Consider the following 13,859-nt stretch of genomic DNA (forward strand, 5'->3'; position numbering starts at 1 on the left):
TCACCTTATTAATTTGGTCAAATACACTTTCGTAATGTCATGCGTCATGTGTAGTTTGAAATAATATAAGTATGTTTCGGTCAGGACCAAGGCGTTCACCTTTTTATCATTAAAAATACAATTGTATATTTCCAGACCAGAACCAGAGTTTGTCATTGATCCAGAGGTTAGCTGCAATATCAACCAGAGTTTCTGGTGAGGATTTGACTGATGTTTGTCCAATGACTGGTGTGAAGAAAAGTCAAAAGATAGAAACTAATCCGCCTGTTGTTAACAAATGGAAACCAATTCCTCCATTGTATATTAAGTCATCAAGTAAGAAAATAAATGATTGAAAATGCAAAAGAAACCATGATTTAACACAACGGTTAACCTCATACAGAATACCAACTGAAACTTTATACGAAATTACCAAAAAGATATGCTGCTGAAACTACATTTTAGTCAGGAATGAGCTCGTGTGGCTGATTTCAGCATTTCAGCAAGACATTCACCGCCCTGGTTGTTGAAGGTCATAGCGCCTCGTGCAGGTCCGGGTGTTAAAAGAATAGACCTGCAGCAGCGCTAAGCTTGTCGTAAAAGCCGACTAAATAGTGCTCAGAGCCCTAGCCGGGGGCAAGGGCGCTTTGCCCACAGAGCAACTGGGATGTGTGCCCCAGGTGGTGGAATGGGGTACCCCTGGCGTGTTACATGCTGGGGTTGTCAGGCTATAATACGGAAAACCTGACCGCAAACCATAGTGGTGCACCGTGTTGGGAAAGATGCCACGTTCCTCGCACGTTAAAGAACCCTACTGTGGTATTCTCCCGGAGTAGGAACCTTAGGGCTCCGCCACAGGAGGCAAAATTGCCCGACCCAACCCACCTCTCCCTATTTCCAGTGACAATCAAAATTTGTCGACCCCATTGCCCTTGTGTACCATTCCTTTTTCATTTCATCATTTCATGTTCATTTTATCATCCATATCATGTTCATCGTCTGAATATAGCTGAAATATTGCTGCTCGGACGTTAAACCCCAACAAACATTGAAGGTCATAGCCGGTGATAGATAATTAACATGGTCATTTTATAAACAGAGATATCCATTAGAATAGAAAAATAAGATATTGCCAAACATCTACCGTGATTTAAATCATAGGAAATATAACGAGTACAGTCCCTCAGTTCTTCGAGGATAGAAAAAACAATTTTCTACTGTTATAAGTCACAGTTTAAAATGGGGTCAAATTAATTAATTAGCATCTCCTTTTCAGTGTGTCTCTTGTTTTGTTTCCTTATTTAGTGCTGCGGACACGTAACAAAAAGTGCTTTAGTTTTCGAGTTTAATGGGCCTAGAGGGTATATCATATGTCAATGGAAAGATAAATCAATGTAGTTTTCTGTTATTTTGCATAACTAGCGGATGAGTTCAAGATCAATCGACCCCAATACACTTTGATCAGTAATTTATGTGAAATCGTTTATTGTATATATTCGGAAAGAAGTAACATGTAAAGATCACATGTATAGAATTTCAAAAATGCAAAAAGGAACTTTTTCCGACAAAAGTTGACTATTTTAAAATCACAGAACAAATTGCTCCAATACTCAAATTCACCTCAGCCTGTTTGCAGTTTTTTTTTAGATTATTTTTTTTATTACTCAAAAATTCCTTTTAAAAAACCTGCCATTTTATTTATGTCGTTCTGTACCCTGAATTAGCAGGGAACCAGAAATATGGCGGGAAATCATACTAATATTATACTAAAATTGTAAAATACGGAATCATTTCCTGGACAACCTGTTTTGTTTCCGAACTGTCGGTACAACAGCAAAGCATAACTATTATCCAAAGTAACTTATTTTTTTACATCATCAACACTTTAAGTGCTTTTAAGCAAATAGATAGGACATATTTTTTGTTGTTCAATAATTTAGCGCTCACCAATGTTCGTTTTGAGGAAATTGGAATGAAGAACAGAATATCCATGGTCAAGGCAAAGTCCAAAAATACAAAAATAGTCATAAGAATAATATATACAGACTTGAAGAATTAATGAGCAATCCAGGCTTGATAAAAAAAAACTGGGGGTTTGGACCAGGTTCATTGGTAGAATATCAATTTTAACGCATTTTCTCTGTTTTTCCTGAAGCGCCCGTCGATCTGTTCTTACATAAATGATGTTATTCCGCATTTAAACGAAGGAGGGGAAACTCTCACATTGCTTAAAAGTCATCTAGTATATGACGGTGAAAAAGAGAACGTTACAAATATCTGGGTTTTTTTTTTGTAAATGGATAATTTCAATTAAAATCGGCCTTCACTATCATATAGACCAATGAAAAGTTTCCAAGTTATGAGTGGCTTATTTCCGATTCCAAGAATTTACAGCATCTTTGCTAGGCAAGGGTTACGGACCTGCCCCTTCCATTGCGTGAAGGAGGGGACGAGACCGCAACCCTTGGCTAGCAAAGATGCTTTTAGAGTTGTGATACAATATTCAGTTTAATATTAATTGGTCTTTAGATTATTACAAATCAGAATTCGAGAAGTGAAGCATAAAGTGGCTCACTTATGTATTCTTTGTGTGAAGCAGACAGACGTGACGTGCTGCCCGAAAATTAAAATTATGACATTGTAAATGTTCAAAACAACTTTTCTACCTTGTCAAAATTAGAAGTAACATAAAATTCAATGCACACAAGCCACTTACTACAACTGCTCTGTACTTGTATGTTTATGCCGCAAAAAAGTAAGTTTATAACAACTTGTAGACATTAAATATAGAAAATGATAGATTGTATCCCCTGTTTATAAACGTCTTGATCAGAGCCCCTCTCTTTTTCTAATATTCTTGATCCGTCCACGGCCTGGACAATGATGTTCCCTTTGAACTAATATCCTAACTATGTTAACATTGTGTCCTATTCGTACCGCTACTAAAACTGGAGTCTTTTTGAGTGGTAAAAAAATCTGAACTTCTTTGGTTTGAATTTTTACAGGGAATCTGGTTTGTTTTTATCAACTCGTTTAGTATAATCCATTCAGAGCAGAGGCGGATCCAGATGGGGTGGATGTGGTTGGCACCGCTTTATTATTGGAAAATATGTCACTTTCATGTGTAAAATTGACAAAAAATGGTGAATAATATCCTAGCACACACACGCCCTTATCCGAGGAACCCCGTCTGGCACCCCTCCTTTTCACAGTGTGGATCCGTATGACACTTGCTCTTATTAATGCAAAATAGACTACTCAGGTAGAAAAAAAATGATATTCAAAAACTACATTGATTTATCTTTCCATTGACATATGATATAGCGTATACCCTCTAGGCCCATTAAAGTTCGCAAAGTCCTCAACCGTCTGCAGCACTAATTGTGTTTGTGTTTGTTATTTATACGACTGCCATTCTTCGTTTAGATGTGGTCGTTTGATTTTGTGTTTAGTCTCAACTGTCGTTACTCTTATACCAATGCCCTAATCCATTAAACACAAAACTCAGATTCACTACATTTCTACTTAAAATTGTTCAAAATATCGATGTAAGAATTTTCACATATCTAAATAGAGTTATGTTGTGCAGTCATCACTACAGAAGATTTAAGGTCGTCATCATGAACTCGTAGATCGTTGCGATGTATCCATCTGCACCATGAAAACTAATTTGTTCAACGTGTCATAGTTTCCTTTCCTCTTTCGTCTACCCCGGATTTGACTTTTTATTAGCATCTCGGTGGGTGTTTCTAGAAAAGCAGAGGACGCTTATCCTACCAGTGCACCTGATCCATGCTCCCAGTTTTTATTGGAGTCCGAGTAGCTCATTTACTTTTGTTACTTTGCATGTATTATTTTAGTTACTTTATATTCCTTTTTGTGTGTGTCTGTTTTTCATGTCTGGTCTTTGTACCTGGATTACATTATTTTGATTTCCGCTAGAAACCTGGTTCCCTTGGTTACTCTTGGAACATATAGTTCACCATTTAGGATAAAACATATAGTATCCAACTAAAACCATTAAACCCTCTAAATTTGAGGGAGAGACAGGGATAAATGAAAATAAATCATTTATATATAGACCGTTGTTAAAATGCTTGTTTTAATAGCAAACTGGAACATAATTGTGATTAGGCTAGGCTCAGCTTAGTGTCAAGTGTACTTTAGGAAATATAAATGTATTATCTATGTGAAGAGCTTTGGTCATTTGTCCTTGGTAATAGCTTCACTTATGACCCGACTGACCGATCCGGTTTTGAAGTTTTATCAGGTTACATTATGGGAAATTTTATTTGGAATGGCATATAAAGAACCGATGAAATTCAGAACTTTTATTCAGATCTCTAGTGGTGCTCCATTGATCAAAGTGCAAAATGCTGATATATTTAGATGCTTTAATTTTACCAACAGTTTTACTTGCTTGTTGTCCTCCAAACCAATGGCAGGGATTAAATTATGTGGATTATGCTGTACAGACACCCAATGGAAAGGGTTACCAACTAACTTACTGTAAGACATTATCATAACAATGAACACGTATCGGTTTATCTTATTCGCTTTCACCTAGAGATACATATTTTAACAAATATTATAACCATTTATATGCAAATTAAAATTGATTCATATCAATTTGAAAACGTAACCATTATTTGAACAAATCATTAACATCATAACTAAAAAGAATTTTAACAGATTGAAATTTACTTCTGCAATTAAATGCTGTTAGTTTAACATTTCGTTATTATTCTGTGATTTAGAGTCTCTAACATTTTGAAAACAAATGCCAGAAAATCAATATTCTTAAGCTTTATGTGTGACATTTTGACCAATATAATATTTTCATTAAACTAGAATTTACACTCACGAATAATAAAACAAAGACAATGCACTAAAGATTATAAATTTAAATGTAAATAATATATTTGATGGGAGGTTACTCCTTGAAAAAATACATCATATCAAAAGCTGTATTATATGATTTGGTACTTCTGTATTTGTATTACTAGATCTCTTAAGGAGTTGCATATGATGCCACACGTCAGATGTTTATTGCCAACGAATCAATAAGCGCCAATGGTGGACCGGTTTTCAACCAACAACTTTACTTAATGTACAATACAGTAAGGCTTTGTAGATGACAAAACTCGTACGGTTCTTGTACATAAAGTTTTACTCACCTCTTTGCGTTCGGACCGAACACTTTAGAGTTCAGTTATGATTCTAGGTCTTGAAAAAAAAGAAAAATATTTGTCTTATGAAATTTTAGAATAAATTGAAATATCGTCTGCATAAATATTGTGCATTTACTAGTTTGGTTTTTATTTTCTTATGTACTGTTAATTAGTTTTTAAATAACCTCTCTCGAATGCCTTTAATTTTATCTACATCTGATAGTCATTTTAAAAGTATTGATTATAAAATATTTCGAATTTTTGCATTGGGACTGGATTTAGCCTATTTTTTTACGATGCTGTTAATTAATATACATCCAGTCCGATTTTAGTGTTCCAATACTACAATTAAACCGTTTTAAAGACAGTATTTAAATTTATTAATAACAATTTATAGATAAATTCGTTTTATAAAACTTTAGAGCATGCAGTTTGTTGTAAATGGTAGAAATTGTAGTGTTGGCAACATAACAATACCAGAGTTAACATGTGTACCAGGTAAAACTTTTTATCCAAAACACAAGGGCTTGCTCTCACTATCAAATGCGGGTGAGCAAACCCATGTGTGCAAAGTAAATTGTTTTTAGTAACGGTATCAAATTCAGTAAGAATTGTTCGTCATTAAATCACGAACAAAAACAAGAAAAATATACCATTCCAATCTTTATAGAATTACAAGTAGATTTGTAAATTGTTAAAGCTAACTTGTAATACGAAATTACAATATGTGATTTATAGTGCCACAGTTAACATTTAGAATAACAAAAGGGCATGCTATTGTCATAGTGCACTTAAAATACAAATTTGCAAGAGGGAAGTTATAGTTGTGACTTAAATTGCTGTTTTCTCTGTGTCTGATTATAAGGATAATTCCAAGCTTTTCCACCAATCGTATATTGGAACGGGGTCCGCTATGATGAAGACATCCATAAATCAGATATCGACGGATGTATTCATTTCATATCTAACAGTAGCGGATGATGGATGTATCCCGGTATTCTATACCAGCACAGGAACTGATACCGTTGGAGGTGAAAACATTGGCAATAAATGAACTAAATGAAACTATGTTACATATAGAGTAATAAAAACCATGTAGTTTCGTTTAAAATATTCCTCGTGAAACTGTTAGCTTTTAAATCGAAAGTAACTATTATTCTGTTTATCTTTCTTCAGCCTTTTGCATCCTTTTTTCATTTCAATTTACATCTATTTTTGTGACTACTTTTGTTCAGCGATAAAACTAATAATGCGACTACATACTTTTGGCGCATAACATCAATTTCATTCAAAACACCGAAGAAGATGCCCGAGTTACATTATAATTATTCCAAATGAAATGACGGGTTATTCATGAATATGATTTAATGCTTAATTATCCTTCAATAGGGTTTTTGTTAGAAAGTTTTTCATTTTTCTACGTTTCATAAATGCAAGCAGTTTTAGTACACTTAATTTGATATTTGCGGTTCATCTTAACTACAGGCAGTATTCTGAAATACATGTTGTTTAATCTCTTTAAGCTACCAACAAATAAATAACATTTGTATAAAGGGGCTCATTTTTTAAAAACATTTGTCACTAAATCGAAACCCAATACCCCCTTTATTCACGCCACTAACCATCTTGAGTATTTTTTTTTCATGTATTTGACTGTAACATTATTATATTTGCAGGAATTCTACTTGTAGAGTGTATCATAAATTCCATTTCTTTGTTACAGAGAGTGTGAGAATGTCAATACAGTATTTGAATATAGAAGCAGACTCTGTGGATGTATGAATTGCCAGATTCATGCGTAAGTACTGCATTTGTAAAAGGTTTTGGTATATAGTTTTGAAATCGTATCAATAATTTTTTTACAGTAGATAAGAAGGTAGAAAAGTTAATTTGTCAAATATACAACAGATAGACAACGGTTCTGGAGTCTTTCTGCGACTAGCAACGGAATTGATAAATATTCTTTGAAAAAATAATAAATTTGTTTGTTTGTTTGTTGGGGTTTAACGTCCGAGCAACAATATTTCAGCTATATTCAGACGATGAACATGAAAGTGATGATAAAATGAACATGAAATGATGATGAAATGAAAAAGGGATGGGACACAAGGACAATGGGGTCGACAAATTTTGATTGCCACTGAAAATAGGGAAAGGTGGGTAGGGTCGGGCAATTTAGCCTCCTGTGGCGGAGCCCTATGGTTCCTACTCCGGGAGAATACCACCGTAGGGTTCTTTAACGTGCGAGGAACGTAGCATCTTTCCCAACACGGTCCACCACTATGGTTTGGGGTAAGGTTTTCCGTATTATAGCCTGACAACCCTAGCATGTTACACGACAGGGGTACCCCATTTCACCACCTGGGGCACACATCCCAGTTGCTCTGTGAGCAGAGCGCCCTTGCCCCTGGCACTATTTAGTCGCCTTCTACGACAAGTTTAGCGCTGCTGCAGGCCTATTCTTTTAACACCCGGACCTGCACGGGGCGAAAAAATAATAAGAGAAATGTGCATCACAGTATGAACTCACAAATGATTAACAGAGAGGTTCATGAGTTTGGGTAGATGCAAATGATTCGGCGAGGTTGAACTTGTTTGATTGGACCTAAACCCTTCCCTATCCCAAGAGAATGAATATAACACAATACACAATAACTCATACGAAATTATGATGCAAAGGAGTACGGAGTCCAATGTAAACATTGTGAACAATTAACAAAATACACAGGACTACTTAAAGTTTCTATTATATTTGCTTATTTCATCAGATAAATATTATCTTAATACAGCAAGTTATACTTCCACAGGTTAATGTATACATTTATTTTGCCTATAAACCAGAAATTTAAAGATCTCATACTTACTTGCATGTTGATCTACAATGAAAACGTTGTTTGTTGCTGAATTGATGTCTTCAATTAATTTACCAATTTACCAATACACTTGACCATATTTATTTGATATCTTTATCAGAAAATGATGAAGAACAATGGTATGAAACAAAGATTATATAAATAAGATGGCCGTCAAGGTAATAATTTGTTAATTAATCTAACTTTTACTGCTAGTTGAAATAGACTCGTTCCAATTTCAGTACAAATCTAGGTCCAAAGATCACACAGGTGTTCTGTTATTGTTTCCATAAATTTCAACTGGCTGTAATGTAGTCGGTCTATTTTTATAGTTATCATTTGAAATGAAATTATTTAATCTTTTAAGTTATTTGTTTACTTTTAGTATATTTACAAGAAATTATCTTGTTTACCATGCAAATTTCCATAACAAAAATGTGTTATCACCTTTCCATGAGTTGAGACAATAAGAGATCAATGATATATTCAATCGACTAACAACTAATATTTCACCACCGGAGCAGATGGTACTGCAATGGTTCTGACTTGGTACAGGCACTTCAAACGAAATGGTGGTTTAATCTAGGTTTTACAGCGCGCTGACCGCCCCCCTCCCATTATGTTCTTTATCCTAGAGAAAATCTCATGCCGATTTCGTTTTGGCGTTTTAAGACAGACAGCTGAAATACCATCGTCTTTACCATATCAAGCCAGATAACAACGACAGTGTATACTGAGTGTATACTCAATTTTTTCACTGTACTCAGTGTTGTAGTATTATAATAATCTTCATTAGTCGTGTTAATAGTTTGACTGATGTTAAAATTAGTTGTATGTCATTTGTGAATCTTTTACAGAAAGTGAAGAAGGACCTAGAAACGGAACAATAAAAACTGTTTCTTGTATATACTACAAAAAACTTCATATATTTTTATTCGATCAATAAAATTCACTCAAAGTTTTCATGGTTTTGTTTTTCATTTTTAACCACCTTATGCATATATTATTCTTCAGTTTAATTTCTTTACTCTAAATCTTATTTATAATTGCTTCGGTGGAAAAATAGCATATATCTGATTCCTGCTACCCAACATATTTTATTTTTGTGCCTTATTATCGCAATTTTGGCACCGTTAAATTGAAAATTGTGTCTGCATTGGCTCATTGAAAAATGTCTTTGAAAAAAGGAAATAATTTCCATTTCTACTTAACCTAAATAATACTTTTTGCCTTATCCAAACTTTTGGGGAGAATGCAATTCCTTTAATCAAAAGAAGAACATGACCGTCATCCATTTTTTTAAAAATAATCGTCAAACAAAAAAGTTTGTATAAAGTCAAATAAATCTGTCCTGTTCAGTTTAGGTCAAGTGTTGAAACAATATTAGTTTTTGTCACACTTAAGCATATGGACTTACACTTGCTTATCCAAGACATTTGCCTTCGATCACTATAAATAAAGAGCAATACTGTAAGTCCCCTGCCTCGCAACAAAAATGATATTTCATCGAATATAAGTAAAAAAAAAACGAAAAGTGTATTGCCACAAAAGCTATGTCCCGGAAACTGATGACAACAGGGCGGGAAGCCGAATTCTATACTCCCCGCTTACATTATAAACTTTCAACTGTGCAAGTTTGATGAAGTCTATGGAGTCATTAAAAAATTATGCTCTGGAAACCAATTTTCAGCCCCAAAATATTATTTCATTAAGTATATGTGACCTGACATTTGACCTACTGACCCCCAAATCAAGAGGTGTCTTTTTAACCTCATAAGCCTTCAACTGTTTAGGTTTGACAAAGGTCTATGGGGCGTTCAAAAGTAATGCCCGGAAACCAATTTCGGAGGGACGGACGGAAAGCTGAATTATACACTCCCCTGATTTCGCGAAAGGCGAGAGGGGGCAAAGAAAGAAACGTAAGAGATGTTTAATATGATAGAAAACACATAAGGAATTTGATAAAAGAAAATTTTCAAGATTGCACCAAAAATAAAAATGATAAAACAACAACGAAGACACGGTAATACCATTATACATGTACGACAGAACATTTATTTGCGGTAGTATAAAAAGTATTTGAAATAGCCCAATTTTGTTTAAATATTTGCTTAGTTCATTCCACAAAATTACCCCAATTAAAACAAGGGACATAAAGATAAGGTCACTATAGATAAACGACACATAATGTCAACTTAAATCTTTAAGTAAAAGATGCCTTATCATCACGGCATTCATGAGAGCAACAACTGTTCCATACGTCACAATCAGGGTTTATAACCGTGATGTTTAGGTGATTATTTTATGTTTGATTAAAACTTTGTCGCTATGATGAAAATTATTTTACTTGCTGCTATACCACTTGTTACACTGGCATGCTGTCCCCCCAAACAATGGAGGGGTATTGCATTTGCAGACTACAACACTCAAAGAGAACATATAGAGGTAAGAGAGCAAGTAAATGGCAATGATATGATTCATGAAGATTTTTATGACATTGCCTCTTTAAAAGTGCATTTTAATGGTTTGAAAGTATGTCATTTGTCACGCGTATTTGTTTGTTCCAATTGTTTACATGCTTGTCGATTATATGAAATATTGAAGTCGAAAGATTTGAGCATTATGTAGACCTTGGATATTTTCATTATGCAATTTATTAAAAAAAACACTTGTATGCGTCACTATGATTTTTATGACCACTTGCTTCGTATTTTGAACCCCAATTTATTTGTTTGCCTATAGATTAAAGCTTAAATTGTTACATTTGCATGAGTGTTGGGAAATTTTCGATCTAAGGCGTTTATAGCTTTTCTGTGAATACTTGTGTAAATATGCATCTGCTTAGATGATAAGTACGGAATAAAGGCAGTATTGAAGTTGTGTCAGATGTAAAAGTATCGCAGTGAACCCCATAGGGAGATGAAATGATTTCCAATATGTCTTCTCCATTTCTAGATTTCGGAGGGACTTGTTTACGATGGTATAATGAATGTCTTAGTAGCAAACATGACAATGACGATTAACGGAAAGGAAATAAAACAAATAGTATACCAAAATTTAACAGCGGTAAGTTGTTGAATTGATGGCTTTTATGGACGCCCTATGCTTAAAGATGCTACTATGAATTTTTTTTCCTATTCATCATGAGTATTGCCTAGAGTTTTTGCCTATCAGTTCGATTATTATGATATGATTGCCCCTTTTTATGCAAAATAAGGACTGAAATGGAAACGTAGAATGTTTACTTAGATACTGTTTTTAATTTATTATATTGATTTACAATCATTTTAAGTAACTCTAAAAGTGAACTTAAAACATAATTTACATGCATATAAACTTTGACAAAGTACCATTTGACTTAAGGTACTATTCTTTATTTCATGACAAAAAACTACTGAAAACGTTTATGAAAAAAAACAGAAATATGATTCTTTCTCATTCAAAACCAAAATCCACTGTTCTTTTTTACAGAAATAAATAACTTGATATATATGTCGCTGGATTACATTCCTTTAATCTACGCTAGAATCTTGGTTTCATTGATTACTCTTTCGAGACCTTTATTGTTATTATTATTTATTTATTTATTTATTTTTTTGTTTGTTTATCAATTTGGTTTAGAGCGTACAGTATGTTGTTGGAGAAGATGGACATTGCCAGATGGAAAATATCACTGCAAAAGTTCCAGGATGTGTTCCAAGTAATGATAAACCTTTCAAAATCTTAGACAAAACTTATAGGATTTCATTTATCCATGGACCAAAGCTAATTTCAATTAAACGACTACAAAGATATGCTAGATATTTCTTTCGTTGAATCAGAATTGATTATAGTTCTGATATTAACATATTAAGTTATATAGTTTATGTTATAATTCATTAATTGTTGTCTAAATATTTTCTGATATATTCCATTTTGTCTAGAATCATTTTTTAATACATATTTAAAATCATGAACATTGTTCAACTGAACAGTGGTGAAATTTTGGGTAATTTCAGAAGAGAGCAATATTTTGCATCAGTCATATATTGGAGCTGGTTCCTCTATGGTAAAAACAACTATCTATCAGTATATGGAAGGAAAGAGACTATCATACCTCACGGTTACTGATGAAGGTTGTATTCCAGTATTTTATGAGTCGACAGGAGGTGAGATTCGTTATTGGCATTTCTACTAGTCTTAATCAAACTATTCTTGTAACAATTTCAAACGGCAAGGTCGAACTTTGTCCTTGTCGGAAAGGTCAATTACGGTCCAAACAATCAAATAAAGTAAACTTAAGACCAATGATTATATGTTAATTACTTCAAAAATAAAAAGATGGCATTAGGTAAAATATTCTGAAATGCAACAATAATGAATAAAAAACTAACTTTGTAATAGCAGTGTACAAATGTACTTAATATTACTTTGTCTTATCAAAATTGTACTGTGCAAATATCTATACTATTTACTACTTTTGAATTAAAAAATAAATAGCATTGTAATGTCTTGAAAGTAAAGTTTGGTTCATATACATAATAATACCATGATATATACAAATACATTGCAATTTTTACCTTGTCGTCAGTTTGTTTTCGAAAAGTTTGAATTTATTTCCAGATGGTATAAAAGTAGCAGCAGAATTTATGGGCATGGAAGCCGTATCCACTGATGCTTCGTATTTTACCCTTCCAGTTTCTTGTTCATAATGGACTTCTATGGTAAAAAATAGAATACAAAATGTAAAATGCTGATAAGAATAATTTTTATGCAATGTTAGAAACAAATAACTTTAACCCTATGCAAGAATTAAGAAGAATAACATTAAAAACTGTTCGAAGACGAATGACTGAATGACAGGCAAGAGTAAAAATACATGGTCTGCTCACACTGACGGGATCATAAAAATAGTACAATAAAAGCTGTCCATATGAACTTATTCGATCCTCATTAGAGTTGTGCTGTGCCTATTCTGTCATTTAAATACGTTCTGCAATGTCTATTAGTTTTAAGTAATGATGACTAGGTAAGTAACTTTCCTAGATAAAATTGCAAAAGTAAACGACTTTTTCTACTGATCGACATGAAATTTTCAGCCAATGAAACTCTTATCGAAACGAATTTTTTTTACAAACCCTAAGTAATTCATTTCGGAACAGCACTTGATTTAACCATAGCAAATAAAAGTCTTATTAAAACTATTGTTCTTGACAAACCGTTTCGAAAAAATGTCCAGTATCGATTAGATTTTTCTAGATCACTCAGTCAATTCTGCTTAGTGAAAAGGTATGAGAAATAATCAGTTTCACCACAATTGGTTTTATTCTTTTATTGTAGAAGGCCCACAGACCAGTATGAACAACTTCATTTTTTTCTTGGAATTAAAAAAAAATAAATTGAGTTCTTTAATTACAGTACTTAGTAATATTGGGCTGATCTAAATTTCTAATTTGTAAATGGGTAGTTCAAACCTTTGGTTTTCAGAAATATTTGTTGCTATATCGTTTACTTACATGTACAACATGCCCAAATACAGATTGACGAGTATTATTTATGATGTGGTTTCTTTCTGACTTTTCAAAGCTTTCAAATCGGAGCCCCTTCATGACAAAAAAATTATTCACATTCCATTTTCAAATATCATGTTTCAATTGATGCCATCAACATCAGCAACATTCTGAACCGAAAATAAGCAACGAAAGAAATACCGCCTTATTGTGAAAATTAATCTGTCACTGTTGTCTCCTACAGTTACAACAATACCATTGCCCGTAATTGTCTTCACTATAAACAAGCGTAGAAGCCTTCTGACTGTTCCGAATCTCCATAAGTCTACAACTTTCGGTTGTGATCTGAACATTATTCAAAATAAGAA

General features: G+C 33.5%; 2 protein-coding genes across 2 annotated transcripts; both read left to right on the plus strand.

Annotated features, from left to right (window-relative positions):
- Window positions 1–46: 46 nt before the first annotated feature.
- Window positions 47–8,947, plus strand: LOC148622697 (uncharacterized). The gene is made up of 7 exons (XM_088574140.1): window positions 47–53; window positions 136–315; window positions 4,390–4,488; window positions 4,986–5,099; window positions 6,874–6,948; window positions 8,124–8,181; window positions 8,860–8,947. The coding sequence occupies exons 1-4, from the start codon at window positions 47–49 to the stop codon at window positions 5,006–5,008; spliced, it is 309 nt and encodes a 102-aa protein (XP_088430266.1). The 3' UTR covers window positions 5,009–5,099; window positions 6,874–6,948; window positions 8,124–8,181; window positions 8,860–8,947.
- A 1,354-nt stretch (window positions 8,948–10,301) lies between these two features.
- On the plus strand, window positions 10,302–13,384 carry LOC148622698 (uncharacterized). The gene is made up of 6 exons (XM_088572760.1): window positions 10,302–10,447; window positions 10,958–11,068; window positions 11,624–11,702; window positions 12,001–12,150; window positions 12,605–12,705; window positions 13,322–13,384. The coding sequence occupies exons 1-5, from the start codon at window positions 10,331–10,333 to the stop codon at window positions 12,691–12,693; spliced, it is 546 nt and encodes a 181-aa protein (XP_088428886.1). The 5' UTR covers window positions 10,302–10,330; the 3' UTR covers window positions 12,694–12,705; window positions 13,322–13,384.
- Window positions 13,385–13,859: the final 475 nt, after the last annotated feature.

This window comes from Perna viridis, chromosome 3 (genome assembly GCF_037379345.1).
Source record: "Perna viridis isolate PV_CMFRI_1.1 ecotype Kerala chromosome 3, ASM3737934v1, whole genome shotgun sequence".
NCBI classification, from domain to species: Eukaryota; Metazoa; Mollusca; class Bivalvia; order Mytilida; family Mytilidae; genus Perna; species Perna viridis.